The sequence below is a fragment of the Papaver somniferum genome, chromosome 6 (assembly GCF_003573695.1).
Source record: "Papaver somniferum cultivar HN1 chromosome 6, ASM357369v1, whole genome shotgun sequence".
Taxonomy (NCBI): Eukaryota; Viridiplantae; Streptophyta; class Magnoliopsida; order Ranunculales; family Papaveraceae; genus Papaver; species Papaver somniferum.
In genome coordinates, this window is record NC_039363.1 from 16,747,160 (window position 1) to 16,763,155 (window position 15,996).

Consider the following 15,996-nt stretch of genomic DNA (forward strand, 5'->3'; position numbering starts at 1 on the left):
CAGTGGACCTAGGGTTTCGACAAATTAGGGGAATGGTTTAATTACTTACCCTATTTCACTCACTCTCCTCCTCCCAATTCTCTCTCAACAGAATTAGGGTTCATATACAAAAAACCCCCAAATTGACAGTATACTAGGGTTTTGATTTTCGAACTTACCAAACGTGATAAGACGAGTCCGTCTTCAACCCATGCTTCTTCTCCCTTCTCTGCTCCTTCCCATGCCTTCAATTTCTCTTTTTAGCTCGACATATTTCACTAATCTCTCCTCTAGGGTTTCTGAAAAGGAAGAGAGAATGGTGAAATAGGTAGGTAGAAGGGTAGGATAATGATGGGTTTCGATTGGTGAGAGCCATGATGGCTTTTGGTGGTTGTGGCAGAGGTATGGTGGTGCTAATGGAACTGGCGAGGGAGAAGGTGTTTCTGCAGAGGAATGGGGGAGAAGAAGTCGATGGGAATGATGGAGGGTATGTTTGGTTAAGGTATAGGCATTAGGTACTAGAGTGTTGGTCGGGTGTAGCGGATTTTGATGATTTGTGAGGGGAATCCGTAGGATGATAGGATGAGGGAAAGATCCAATGACGTGATGTGAATGGATGTGGAGCGACCGTCGGATGCCTGATACAACAAAACTGACGGCTCAAGATGGAGTTAGGTGCTGTAGTGTTGGTCAGGAATTTCGGACTTTGATGTACTGGCGATGCTGCGACCGTAGGATGCTGAGATGATCCAATCTGACGGCTAGAAAGGGAAAACGGGTATGGATTTTGGGTGAGGGTTTTTGGCCTTGGGTATGCCAAGCCCATATCTTCTTTAAGAACAATTCTTCCTCTTCAAGCCCACTTCTAGCCTTTTGGTCTTGTGCACAACATTCTTCGCGGCTTCCTTGTGTAATTCCTCCCGGCTTTTCACTACTTTTCTGCTCTTTTCGCTCCTCTATTCATCCAAACTTTATTTATTACCTAAAAATGCAAAATTAATTAATAAAAATATTTATTCTTGAAAACAATGAAAATACAGAATATGGGATAAAATGTAGAATTAATGCACAAAAAATGAGTTAAATGCCAAGAAAAATATATAGAAATATGCACTTTTTAGCACTCATCAAATACCCCCAAACCTGAATTTTACTTGTCCTCAAGTAAAACAAAACTAAGGAAATCCTACCTATACCACTGTCGCTGGTCTCTCGAATGCATTTAGCGTATGCACTAAGCCTTTTAAACCACTAAGTGTCCCTAGTGGACGAGTGAAGTCTCGTGAAGGTTTGCTTAGAACGTACCTACAAAGTTCTAAGACAAAATATAAGCTCAGATTCCATCAAATGTGACATGTGCAAGTCAGTTTAAGCTCACAGCAAAATGGAGATGTCAATCTAGCTATCAAAGGCACAATCCTAGCACTGATAACAAATAAAGCCATGTGATAAGAGTGTAAAGTGTATCTACACATGTTTCTAGAATGATCTGAAGTTATGACTACTAACCACCAAGAGATAGTTTTTAGGCTAAGAACCGAATTCTAAGCCAAGCTAGCTGTCCGGCTTTACGAGAATTGTGAATGTTCACCCAATGAGTTGGTGATATTTCAGTTTACCCGCGTTATACATCGATGGCTGCACCCTCCTTGCTTATTACAAGACTATTTACAACAAAAAGATGACTCTTTACATGACTCTTATTTACATTGATTACTCTCTTTTATTTTTGGAACAAGAGAGAATATTGTCTTTAACATGACAAAACATGGAATAAATAATTGATTTTTTTTCTCTTTTTTTTTTCTTTTTTTTTTCCTGATATTTTTTCTGATTTTCTTTTTTGTTTTTTTTTTTTTTTGTTTTTTTTTTTGTAAGAAATAACTTTGATCTTTACAACATAGTGAAACTTTTGATACATGAACAAAAAGAAAAACATAATTACATGACTCTTAGCAAGAGGTGGCCCTTATCAAATGCATCCGGTCAAATTCTATGGTTGCTTTTCTTAACGTATCCTCCAACTTCTATCCCAGCCAACCAAAGAACAAGCTAGTCAAGTCTCATTCAGTATTCTAAAGTGATTGGCAATCAAACTTCCTATCAAACACCTTGAAGATCGAGGTTATACATGTATTGGTAGATCGTGCGTGTGCAAGTTTCTTATCACTATGTGAATTGTGCTAGAATCAGGGTGCCTAAATATCTAGACTAAGACTCCTAAAAATTACATATTTGCACAAGAGTCAACATTTCAAGGTAAATGAGCTCCATTTTTTTTTTATTTTTTTATTTTTTTTAATTTTTTTGGAATTTTTAATTTTTTCAAAAAGAGGGAGTTCTGTTTTCAATTATAACATGTTATCGTGGTATCTACTCTATACCCCCAAACCTAAACTAAACATTGTCCTCAATGTTTCAAAATATGAAAAAAAATTATAATACAACATATGAAGAGGATCATGTTGAGTAGAGAAAAAGGAAAGAGAATACCCGATTTCGGCGAAAGCAATATTAGAACTCCGTTATTCAAGGCAAGAATCCAACATATGTCAGCCGAGATCATATTGGATTAGCAAAATATATACAAAAAGAACAAAAGGATTTTTAAAATTTTTATCTACTGGATTATATACAAAAAATTCACCATACACTAACAATCTAAAGAGTTGAGGATCAACCCAAAAGACAAAGTGTAGAGGTTTCAACAGCTTCACACAATAATAATATGATAGGCATGCAAGTGAAGCTGTGAAACAAAATGAGCTACCCCCAAACCTGGATTTTTCAACAGATAAAATTTTGAAAACAAAATCTCGCAGTTTTTGGGGTTCATCATGCACAAGGTCTAATTCGAAATGAACTTCACTAGGGACGGGTACACATGCTAATTCCAACTGTGGTTCCTCAAAGATATTATACTTAGATGCAAAATAGTCCAAAAGGACTTGGGAAGCACACAGTTCCAAACCTAGATTAGGGACTCTCAGAAAAATTGGTTTGACAATATGGGTACAAACCAACTCTAGGTTGGGTGGAAGGCTATCAGATTGTGACTTAGGCAAGAAAGTGACATCTAAGTGTCTCACATGCATGGGATCAACAGTATCAATATTATCAGTCACATCAGCATTATCTAAGTCACACTCAAGATGTGTAGCATGCTCATCATCACAAAAAATTTGCACAAGTCCTAATTCAGAATCATGGTTATCCGATATATTCAAATTATCATCAACAGAAGCAATATATTGTGGCTTAAGTATGGAATCAGACACATCAACTATGTTTTCATGCATAGGATCATTAGTGTCAACAGAAGATTTACCTAAGTCATGCTCTTCACAGGATAATTGCACAATATCTAAATCAGTATCAACATCACATGCATATGGAATATTAGAAGAAATATCATTCATGAAGGTCGGGGAAGAAAAGCCTAATGTATTTGAAACCAAAGGTTCCACAACATTTTCAGCATAGACATGTTCTTCTAACATAACATTATCATCATCATCATCATAGTAATATGCATACTTGTCCCTATTAGCAGTTCTGGTGTCATTAGTCAACTCATGTTCCTCTAGATTAGGTTCATATTCAATATCATACACATGGGAAGGACTAAACATGCTATTTTCAAAGTTCAATTCATTATCACCTATATCATGTGGCAGTGTCTCAGTTTCCCTAATGGATTCCCATTGACGGGTTTTCTCTGCAATCTCAGCTAAAAATTTCCATGCATCGTCCACAGTTTTATCAAGAAATTCACCATTACACATACACTCAACCATGACTCGAGATTTAAAGTCTAGTCCCTCATAGAGGATAGCGACAAGTCTCCACTTCTCAAATCCATGGTGTGGACATTCGCTCAACAAATCATTAAAACGTTCAAAATAGTCAAAAACAGTTTCCTCATCCAATTGGACAAAACAATTGATACTTTGACGAATAGCGATGGTCCTATGATGTGGAAAGAATTTTTTGAAAAATAGATCTGTGAGTTGGTCCCAAGTGTTGATTGATTTTGGTCTCAAACCGTAAAACCATGTTTTGGCCCTTTCCTTTAGAGAAAATGTAAACAAACGCAATTTCAGAGAGTCTTCGGACATATGATCAGGTTGCATATTCCGACAAATTTTTTCAAACTCTCTTACATGAGTATAGGGGTTCTCAGAATCGAACCCTCGAAATAAAGGAAGTATTTGTATCATGCTTGCATTTATTTTAAAAGGTTTATTGGTTTGAGGTAAGACAATACATGATAATGGAATTTTTATTGTGGGATACATGTATTCATGGAGAGCATTAGGTTGGCCCATATTGAAAAGACACAAAGCACACTTTTTGGTTTTAAAGGGTTTTCAAAAATTTGGTTTTTTTTTTTTTGGCCCAAAATTTAGTCAAGTTTGGTTCACAAAAGAGGCAAGCCCAAAATCCAAAAAGTTAAGTTTAGAGCAAGCCCACTATTAAGAAACTACAAGCCTAACAAACAACTAAATTACAAGCCCAAATAAAGAAAGAAATAAAAATAAAACTAATTATTACAAACCCACAAAAAAAATAAAACTAAAATTATTACAATCCCAAATAAAGAAAGAAATAAAATTAAAATTAAAATAATTATTACATGCCCAAAAAGATAATTAAAATTACAAGCCCAAAAGAGAATAACAATATAAACCCCAAAAAAAATTACAAGCCCAAAAAATTTGGGTTTGGGTTTAGGTTTACCTTTTTGGAGGGAAGCCCAATTGGGCTTTTAGTCCCCTTTTAGTTGCACAGCCCAGTTGGGCTTTAGGATCGTCCTTAACAGCTCACACAGCAAGCCCAGCAAAAGCGGTTGGGTTCAGCAGCCCAGCAACAGAAGGTGCACAAACCCAGCAGCAACAGAGCCCAGCTCAGGAGCAGCAGACTAGGAGCCCAGTTCGCATAGTAGCAGCAGCCCATCTCAGTTGCAGCAGCAACTTTGTGGCACCTGCAAGTGAACAAGAGTGCAATGATCTCAGACAACTCTGCAATGATCTTGTGCAAAGATTGCATGCAATGATTGCAGGGCAGGACATCAAAGGAAATCAGCAGATGGCACCACCACTCCCCGGCAATGGCGCCAAAAACTTGGTGGGCCCGGAGGTGTGTGAAAATTAAGCGCAATAAAAACGGGCCTACAATAATACCGCAAGTGCACGGTCGTCAGTTGTAGCTCGTGCAAGTACGGGTCGATCCACAGAGACTGGGAGTGTTTTGGAGTTTTCTAGCTATTTTGGGCTCCTAAACTGTTGTTGGTTAACTATGAAGCCTTTTGGGCTTTGGGCTTAGGGTACCTTTGGATTATAGGCTTGTTTGACAATGAACTCTGGCTAATCCAGGCATACCCAACAACACTTACATCAGTTCTATTTATACCCAAAAATCCCAATTTGGGTTCAGACCCTGTTTTCTCCAAATTCCCAAAATACACAGTGGACCTAGGGTTTCGACAAATTAGGGGAATGGTTTAATTACTTACCCTATTTCACTCACTCTCCTCCTCCCAATTCTCTCTCAACAGAATTAGGGTTCATATACAAAAAACCCCCAAATTGACAGTAGACTAGGGTTTTGATTTTCGAACTTACCAAACGTGATAAGACGAGTCCGTCTTCAACCCATGCTTCTTCTCCCTTCTCTGCTCCTTCCCATGCCTTCAATTTCTCTTTCTAGCTCGACATATTTCACTAATCTCTCCTCTAGGGTTTCTGAAAAGGAAGAGAGAATGGTGAAATAGGTAGGTAGAAGGGTAGGATAATGATGGGTTTCGATTGGTGAGAGCCATGATGGCTTTTGGTGGTTGTTGCAGAGGTATGGTGGTGCTAATGGAACTGGCGAGGGAGAAGGTGTTTCTGCAGAGGAATGGGGGAGAAGAAGTCGATGGGAATGATGGAGGGTATGTTTGGTTAAGATATAGGCATTAGGTACTAGAGTGTTGGTCGAGTGTAGCGGATTTTGATGATTTGTGAGGGGAATCCGTAGGATGATAGGATGAGGGAAAGATCCAATGACGTGATGTGAATGGATGTGGAGCGACCGTCGGATGCCTGATACAACAAAACTGACGGCTCAAGATGGAGTTAGGTGCTGTAGTGTTGGTCAGGAATTTCGGACTTTGATGTACTGGCGATGCTGCGACCGTAGGATGCTGAGATGATCCAATCTGACGGCTAGAAAGGGAAAACGGGTATGGATTTTGGGTGAGGGTTTTGGGCCTTGTGTATGCCAAGCCCATATCTTCTTTAAGAACAATTCTTCCTCTTCAAGCCCACTTCTAGCCTTTTGGTCTTGTGCACAACATTCTTCGCGGCTTCCTTGTGTAATTCCTCCCGGCTTTTCACTACTTTTCTGCTCTTTTCGCTCCGCTATTCATCCAAACTTTATTTATTACCTAAAAATGCAAAATTAATTAATAAAAATATTTATTCTTGAAAACAATGAAAATACAGAATATGGGATAAAATGTAGAATTAATGCACAAAAAATGAGTTAAATGCCAAGAAAAATATATAGAAATATGCACTTTTTAGCACTCATCACTAGGTTGAGAATCCCTATTAGTATTATATTGTCCCCCCATATCTACAGACATCCTAGGTGCTTGGTGTGGTGCACGCATTGAAGAACTAGGTATGTCCATAGAGGCTTGTGGACGCTGTGATGTACCTTCTCCGGCATTAGTATTCTTACTTTTTCGTCCAAAAAGGTTCTTCAACTTCGATAACCCCCCCATTTTCTTTTGTGTTACCAGCGCTTGTTCTTCTTCATCTATATCATGCACAGGGTTCCACGGTTCATTTTCATACATATCTTGAATTTCTGTATCTTCATATTCAGTTTCTGGTACTCGTTGCCGTTTTGCTTTGTTTCTGTCTTGCACCCATACTTTTGCTAAATTTTTAATCTCAGGTGGCACATGCATGCAGGGAGTAATTGTACCTCTTTGTTGTGCCAAATGCATTTTGAAACGCGAAATTCCCGCAGACACTTCTTTTTCACAAAAATTACACTTCAACTTTTTACCATCACTCATTACAGTACAATATGCATGAAAACATCTCGTTTTGCAGATGTTGATCCTTCCATTATATTCTGTAAGTAGGAAATTTCACATAGCAATAAGTGACATATATCAATTCATCATGCCATTTTTTTATAAAGAAACAATGATTTTTTACGTGCCAACTGATTCAAGTTGATGGACTATTTAATTATGAATATTAACATTTATTAAAACATTTCTTAAATAAATGATAATAAAATGAACAAAAAATCCATATTTCTTAAAACATTTCTTAGATAAAAATGAAACATTTATTAAGTAAATATACGCTAATAGAATGAAACATTTCTTCACTTAACATTTCTTAAATATTTCTCAAACATCATGAAAGAAAAAAACATCGATATTTCTCAAACATCTATATTCACTACTCTAACATCATGAAAGAAAAAAACGATAATAAATAAATTAATAACGTATTAATAAATTATATCTTTAATTGAATGAAAAATCTACAAAAAATAATTAATATTACCTCTTAAACTTGTATTTGAGAAATTCAAAATGTAAAGCATTCCTTTGAGCAAGAAGCAGAGAACCAGAGAACCAGAGGTATTGGTTTCATTTCAATTCTCTTCTTGTCCTTTTAAAGCATTCCTTTGGGCAAGAAGCCATAATAGCTAGCAAATCAAAATATTCTTGAAACATTTGGAATCTCGTTGCATGAGTATATAAGCACAGGCTAGCTATGTCTTTGATCATGAAACCAACTACTCTTTTTACTTTTTTTTTTTGTTTTATTTCTTTAACTTTTGAGTCTGAACTCTAAAGAACAGACCACATGGCATATACTGTACACACCTCCAAATGGCAAAAGAAAAAGATAAATCGACTCCCTGACTTCCCTCTCTCACTCTCTTTTTCTCTAGCTAGTCTCTGACTCTCTTCCTGTTGCATTCCTTGTTGGTTAGTCTTGTAGCAAGTAGCTAAGAGCCTAGGAGTATTATTTGACAACAAAGTTTTGACTGCTTTTGAATCCGAATATGCATTATTGAAATATTGGGGAATGCATTGAACTATTCGAGTGACAACTTGAACATATCAAGTGGATAGTGATAGTATGCGTGTATAAATATTGTCGGTAGACGATAACTACAATGCATTGTTATAAGTCATAGACTTAGGGTTGTGAATTTTATTAGATATCCATAAATTTGTATGTTAAAAACCCATAAATAAATAAATAAAAAATCAAATAAATAAATTAAACCAAAAAAAATGAAAAAACGTAGTAACAACGTTATTTAGACCCGTTGTAACCTTTTTCACAGCTGTAATTACCGTTACATAGGAAATTCAGATCACAAATTATTTATTTTTCTTATTTAACCGTTATCACACCAGTTATTTTAAAAAAACGTCAAAGAAACGCATTTTATTTCTATATAACGCGTTTTTGACCCAAAACGTGCTCACACCCGTCAAAACACGTTATAACGGTCACGCCTAGTACCTGTGACCTGGGCCGTGACCCGTTTTTCGAACCTTGCTGTGGAGTCGCACTTGCCGGCATAACCAAAGGGTAAAATTGCGAATAAAATACTTCGCATCAAATTGCTGTCTTTGTTGTTTTTTTTTTCTCAGATTGAATCGAGAATGGAGAAAGAAATCGTAACAGACGAAATCGAAGAGAAAATCGATGAAGTAGAAGAAACACAACCTCTTCTGAATCCTAACCCTAAGACAGTGAAAACAAAAGTACCTGAAGTTGAAATCAATGTATACAGAAAAGGAAGAGGTCCAATTGATAAATTCAAAACTAATTTAGGAGGATGGGATCAAGATCGATTAGAAGTTGTTGATATTCTTGATAAATATGGTTTTAAATCGATCTTCGCTTTTAATACTGATAAAGGAAGAGGTGTTCCTATTCGATTTAATGCTAAGAACGGTAGATCTTTGCTTCCTTACAGAGATGGATCTGTGATTTTCATTGATGGTGAACCAAAGGTATGTTCTTTTTGTGTGTGATTTATTGAATTTGAATTGTTTTTAAGTTTGGGTTTTTGATAAGAATGTGTTTGCTTGCATATTATGTGATGGTGATTAGGGTCATGATTCCGAAACCTTAATTCGATGACTGAAAGGAGCCAATTGCAATGTAGAGATCATCATATGAAACATAGGATGCATTTTATAGAAATGGATCACAATTAGTTAGGCATGACAAAGTTAACCCTCGCAAAAAAATTAAATAAAATGAAATTGGGTGCTGGTTTAGCTCTTTAGGGACACAATCGTTATGATGTTACGGGGTCTGCTTTTTTAGTTTTCTGAATCTGCCTTGTTTGAAATACTTTTTAGCTAGGTTAGGTCATACTTGAATAGTTAGTGTATTTGGCCATAAAGCGTAGCTGATTTTGCCAGAAACTACTGTAAATATTGGTGATCTTGAATCTGCTGGTGGGGAATGTGAAGTTCCTAGTGATGCTTGGGCAAAGTCTGAGGTGGTTGCATAAGCCTCTCTGATAGCCTTTCTTAATGAGGAGCATTGTAGTTGCTTTATTATATAGTTGAATTGTTTTTAAGTTTGGGTTTTGAATACACTGTTTGATTTAGATAAGAATGAGTTTGCTTGCATATTATGTGATGATGATTAGAGTCATGATTCCGGAACCCTAATTCGGTGATGGAAAGGGGCCAATAGCAATGTAGAGATTCATCATATGAAACATAGGATGCATGATCTAAGAGAACTTTATAGAAATGGATTACAATTAGTTAGGCATGACAAATTGTAACTAATCGGTTCATGTATGCGGTCTGCTCGTTTAGATATTCGTATGCGTATCTGAATCTGCCTTGTTTGAAATACCTTGTTAGCTAGGTTAGGTCATACTTGAATAATAGCGTATTCACTCTATTCACCCATAAAGCTTAGCTGAATTTGAGGTGGTGCACATTGCGTAAGCCTCTCTGATAGCCTTTCTTAATGAGGAGCATTGTAGTTGCTTTATTAGATAATTAGATAAATGGACTAACTTATGTTTTTGTTTGTGTTATTTATGAAGTTACTTTTGAAATAAAACATTCCGTTTCTCATGGGATTTTGATGGAGGGAATGTTTGCTATGCCATTACGTTAAACCGTAGATCTAACTAGCACTTCCTGAGATTTTTAAATGTTAGGCTTTTGATGGGGAAGGATCTGTTAAGCATTACTCCAATTTTCTCATCGAGCATTAGACTCTGCTTCAATAGACCTATTAAGAGGACTAAGTGGTTGCTCATAAACACTGTTTAGAATACTCCTATTAAGTATTTAATAAGGCGCACTTGTCTGTGTTAAAGTACAACAAGCATGAAGCATTACATTTTTCTCCATCTTGTTAGGGTATCTTAATCTTGCAGCTCCCTCCGTAATTTTGTCTACTATGCTTTTACTTTCTCATTTATCATATTTTGTCGATGGTTGCAGGACTCCCTGATCAAGCCTATATCAAAGATATTGTTTGGTCTAGCAATGTCTGTCCTTCTAATATCATTCGTCCTGAAAGAGAGACCTGCCTGGTTCGAGAAATTGAACGCTTATGGTGGTAATTTCCCTCCATGGGCAATTGCTTGTGCTGTTATAGTTTTCACTCGGATGAGAAAGAGAACAAGAGATTTTCTGGCAAAATTTGGTTTCTGAAAGTAAATTCTGTGAACCTCAGAGTTGTGATATCATATTAACACTTTCTTTTAGAATCTTTGTATCTCAATGACATCGGTTAGAAAGTTGAATATTCATTCAAATGACTTGGGTTCATGTTTATTTGAACCAAAAACTCGAAACATATTGAATGACCTTACACGGATTAATGGAATAGCAGTACATTTTTGTGTAGTCTAATGTTTTAATTCATACTCGTATTTGGTTATTTTTTCTTTCTTTTTTTTCCTTCTTGTGGTTTAATTGTTTCCTTAAGGTGACAGCAGAAAGAATTGGATCTGTGAATTGAAAAATCTACAAGGTTCAGTTTATTTGGTAGCTTGTATGTCTGACTTGATTTTTATGATATCCTGCTCTACAAATGCAGGATAGCTAAATAATCACTAGTTTATAGCTTGAATTGAAATAAGGGATATGAGCAAAAAGCTGTACAATGTTCTGATTCTGGGCCTAAAAGAGGTGTAGTCCGGATCAAGATATTAACTTGATTCCTAATCTTGGGTAGTTTCTCTTTGGTTTTTCATGTCACTGCAAAATAGCAAGGCTAGTTTAGTTTCTGGGAGGAGGTTTCGGAATGCCTGAATGGGGCAATCCAAGTCATAAGCATACATGCCTGGCTGCAACTACATAACACAATTACTGTACTCAGATTTCAAAACTTACCCTTCTATTTCAAAACTTAACCTTCTATGTGTATAGATATTTGGGAAACAGTGTTCATTGCAAAATCTACCCTGTTTGAACAGAGGATCAATAGCTATCATTTCACACTTCATTCAGAGCAACCACACTGCTGGAGCCATTCCTTTGTGGAGATTATTATTTACTACCAGTAGTATACAAAATACTGGGTACAAAAGAATAGAGATGGTGGAAAATGGCAACTTAAAACTTCAATCTGGTGTTATTGGCTGCCAGAGATCCAGTTGAGCAAAATCTTGGGAGATTCTTGGAGGTGATCTCAGATGCAGAAACCGGGGTTTGTTCAGGATAAAGTGTGGTTGAAGGTGTGAGATTTCTTTGTGAAGGAATTCGGGGAACAAGGTTGGAAGCGTATGGATCATTGTACAAACTGCATTTTCACACAAAACACTCCAAGTGAGATTAAAGAGCCACAGAATATACTGAGTACAGATTTTTTATCATGGAGCCAAACCTTGGAGTGGTATTATACTGATCACTGTTGCTTATATCTTCATCCAAACACTGGGGAGGTCTCTGAAATGGTGTACTAGACCAGGGACTTGGTGAATGTAACTCATCCGCGAAATATCTTCTTTTGATCAACTGAAAAACAAAAATGATTCCCAGCAGTGTTTAGTCCATGAAAGACTGGAGAGAAAAATTAAAAGCTATTAGTATGAACATTGTTCCAATCAGGCATACCATGTTGAAAAACTTTAGCACGGCTTCCTTGTCATATCTTGCTTCTTTGGCAGCCTGTAGTGTTCAAAAGAAGCTTCAAAAAAAATAAAATTACATGGTTTTTGCATCGAAAAAAGTTCTTTTGCAAATAATATTTAGAGATTGAGTTTCTTACAGCAATGAGTCCTCCACTACCTGGAAAACTCTCGACCAATGGAAGTTCCTCACTAGGTTGAATCAAACCTTTCTTTTGAACCCACTGGCGAGCAGCATCAACAAGATTTCCGTTACTAAGCCGTTCACCTACCTTTTCTGTAATGTCTGCTTTGTTACCAATGACAATGTATGGAACAAGTAGTCCCAAGGGTCCACCTGAGCTAAGAGGAGCTGAAAATGTTCCTGTTGCAGCAACATCTGATGCCCACTTTTGTAAGTTTGACTTAGTACTTCTCTGAGCAAGATCATGCACAAAGATTACGCCTGCAGTTGGAACGGATTAGTAGAAGATATGTAAGTAAACTTGTTTAAAGAAAAAAGCACGCATTGGAACTCCATAAACATTACAAATTAAAATTCACTGTTCAGTATGAGAAGCAAAAGTGGTAATTTCCCTACCATTGATTTGTGAATAAAAAAGAGAACGGCAATCCTTGTAACGTTCATGTCCTGATACATCCCAAAGTTCAACAAAGAAGCCTCTCTCTGTATCACCTCTGCTGTTATTAGAAGAGCTACCAGAACCTCCATAAGAGGTATGCTGGACAAAAGAAGCATGAGAACGTTACTGAGGGATCCAGGTTTGCAGCTTAAACTTCTGACTCGTAAGTAAGAAATTTAACCTACCTTTACACTAACTGTACAACCAACAGTTGGCGAACTGCGTCTTATACGAGAACCTTTAACAATTAGGCGCACAAGTGATGTTTTCCCCACACCTGACATTAGGGTCAATTTTCAAATATGCATTCTATCACACATCATCGAATCTAAAGAGGTATTGCATACTATAAGAACACGATAAACCCAAAAACTATTTATTACGAATCAAATAGGCATGCACTCCATTTTACAAAGACGCACGAATAGGAATATATCTCATAGAGTTTGACATCATACAAATGAAGTGGTTCCTCTTCAAATCCTATTGAACACCTCTCAGTGAGGACTTTCCACAAGCTACATGCATTAATCTAAATTAGGATCAGGTACATGTCCAACACCCAGTACCAGGGTGTCCCATTTTGAGGTCGATATGTCAGACACCAACATTCTCATCACATTGTCAAAAAGATTGCACATAATTTGTATACATTGCTTAAACTCCAAATGTTTCAACAGTATTTGTATGTTGGTAGAAAGTTTCACAATATCCACAGCCACAATCAACAGAAGAAGAAAACGATGTAACATTGACAATTTTGAATAAGAAAGGGAAAAGGGAATACCTGAATCTCCAACAACAAGGACACGAATCTGACCACAATGAAGATCATCATTACTAGGTTCAATATTCTCTCTTTGATTTTGACCCCAAAACATCATTTTCTTCAATCCAAATTCAAGGACTCAAGATTTCTCCTGTTTAGGTCAAATACATTTCTCTTGACATATCTGGTTCTTCTGAATTAAAACCTAAAAATCTATTTTTCAATCATTAGAAATTCCCGGTGGATGACTGACTTGTGGTTTGAAATTATGGAATCCATAATTTTTGCAAAAGCTCATGGAATCATCGATGGCTAGGTGAACGACAACATATTTACTCTTTGGTAAACCTGCTATTTTCAGACTTGAAAATTTGTCTAGAGCAGTGGTAATTTTGTCCTCTTATCACCTTTTACATTTTTCAAGCGGGAGTGCGGGGCTTGGTGACTTTTTTTACTCTGTTGTGAGTGGGTAGTGCACGACTGCACGTAGAAAAAAATGAAAACCGTGAAAACTTTTTGTTAATTATGTGGAAAAAACTTCGTTGATTATTCTGATTTTCAGCAACCCATGTTCCCGGGATACTCAAAAGAAAAAAAAAAAAAAAAAAAACAAGAAAGTTCAACAAAGTTTCATGTGTTTCAGGAGGTCCCAGGTTCGAGCCTCAATGACATAATATTGCAGGAATTAACATGAAAGGTAGAGTTAGCTTGCCCCCTTGTGACACAATCTCAGCACTCCCATCCGCTTCGGTTCCCTTGACTAGGTTACCCATGAGGCTCGCTGGTAAGCTAGCACGGTAACCTGTCCAATTAATGTGGTAGTACGTTGTTGGAGCTTAGCTTATTAGGCTTGCAATCTTTATCTATTATGAAGTAATTTGAAAAACCGCATACTCAACTAATTTTGGCAATGGCTAAATTATGTTTGAATATCACCAAATTTGTTAAGATTAAACTTATAGATTTTGATTTTATCTTTTAGTGTTAGTAGAAGAAGAAGATAATTAGGAGATTTAAGTGATATGAGATTTTAGCAAGGTATTTGATGTTGGGGAATCCAGATCTCACCAAATTGAAGGTACTTACTGCATACGTTGATTTTAATGACTGCCGATTGCAACCTTTTATAGATAATCAAACTTCCATCCATGAAAAACTTTAAATCAATCCTAAGGTGTTTACATAGATTTATGTTATTTTTGTGTATTTGATTTTTGCATTTATGGAGTCAGAGTCGACATAGTATTGTGATAAAGACAAACACGACTGTTGATGGATGTTGTGCAGAGACATTCATCAAGAGTCAGAATTGATCACGATGTTCATGTAATGTCGACTTCTCAACAGTCGGCATTGTGTGGGTTTTCTCGAACATGTCGACTGTTGAGTCAGCATTGTTTTACTTCTTTTCGACTATGCCGAAACAACTCAATTTGATGAAAGGTAATTGGTGAGAGGTCAGGACTGTATTCAATTTAGTGTTTATACCGACAGAATAATCAGTGTTGAATTCATCTTAAATATCTATATCGAGGCATTGAACCCATTATGCAATCAAGGCGGACAGACACTGTAACTGAAAAAGTTATGGAAGAAGAGGAGAATATGAGAAGAAGACTAAGAGTCGGAAGTTGTGAAATTAAAAGGAGATACCAAAGATAAGATGATTGAGATACCAATGAAATCGATTACGTACACGAGGATACATCGCACTCATGGAGTCATTTATTACAAGTCGATTAATATAGTCGGGGGTTATGTGATCCCAAATCATTGTTCATAAGTTTCCAGTCAGGTTGCTATCCACCGCGTGATTCGTTCACTCATCTACTGATGTGTTTTCAAAGTTGTTGTAGTGATGTGATTCATTCAAGACTTGTGAAAGCGGATTTTTAGATTTTTTAATGAATAAAAATAGCGAAGATGTTGTGAAAATTATGGAGAGAATGGGGCTAGGATTCCACCATTGGTTGATATTAGTGATTTAATAAAACAATAATTATGCAACTCAACATTCAAATTGATTCTAATAGTATTGCCTAGACATGTAGATTTCCAAAAGAATAGATGTTAATCCAAGCATAGAATATCAAAACCCTAAAGCAAGCATATTCTATCAAGAGAAAATACACCTATCTAATCAAAATCATATAAATAAATTTTAGTTCAATGCAAAAATCATAGTAGGGTTGTTGTAATTAATTAATAGAAATATATCACTTTTACCGAAACAACGGCTTCCTCCATAGCCCCAAGGATTGGGTTTAGCTCACCATGATGTTGGAAACACGCTCAAAAGTTGATTTCATTGCTCAAAGTAGGTGTACAAATGATGAAAATGATGAAAATCGGGTGTTTGCAACGTTTATAATTGTTGCAAAACACTGTTACAAAGAACGATAAATAAGAACTGTTGTTGTTGTATCTCTGCGACCCTCGAGTAGCTGTCGTTGTCACTATTGATAAACGACTGGC

General features: G+C 36.6%; 2 protein-coding genes across 2 annotated transcripts; one reads left to right on the plus strand and one right to left on the minus strand.

Moving 5' to 3' along the window:
- The first annotated feature begins 8,627 nt into the window (after nucleotides 1-8,627).
- LOC113287052 lies at nucleotides 8,628-10,909 on the plus strand. Its single transcript, XM_026535711.1, has 2 exons — nucleotides 8,628-9,028; nucleotides 10,496-10,909. The coding sequence occupies exons 1-2, from the start codon at nucleotides 8,675-8,677 to the stop codon at nucleotides 10,706-10,708; spliced, it is 567 nt and encodes a 188-aa protein (XP_026391496.1). The 5' UTR covers nucleotides 8,628-8,674; the 3' UTR covers nucleotides 10,709-10,909.
- A 470-nt stretch (nucleotides 10,910-11,379) lies between these two features.
- Nucleotides 11,380-13,884, minus strand: LOC113285499 (small GTPase LIP1-like). The gene is made up of 7 exons (XM_026534373.1): nucleotides 13,540-13,884; nucleotides 12,938-13,029; nucleotides 12,710-12,851; nucleotides 12,270-12,574; nucleotides 12,116-12,169; nucleotides 11,886-12,016; nucleotides 11,380-11,801 (listed from the first exon to the last, which is right to left on the minus strand). Exons 1-7 carry the CDS (start codon nucleotides 13,634-13,636, stop codon nucleotides 11,615-11,617), a joined length of 1,008 nt encoding a protein of 335 aa, XP_026390158.1. The 5' UTR covers nucleotides 13,637-13,884; the 3' UTR covers nucleotides 11,380-11,614.
- Nucleotides 13,885-15,996: the final 2,112 nt, after the last annotated feature.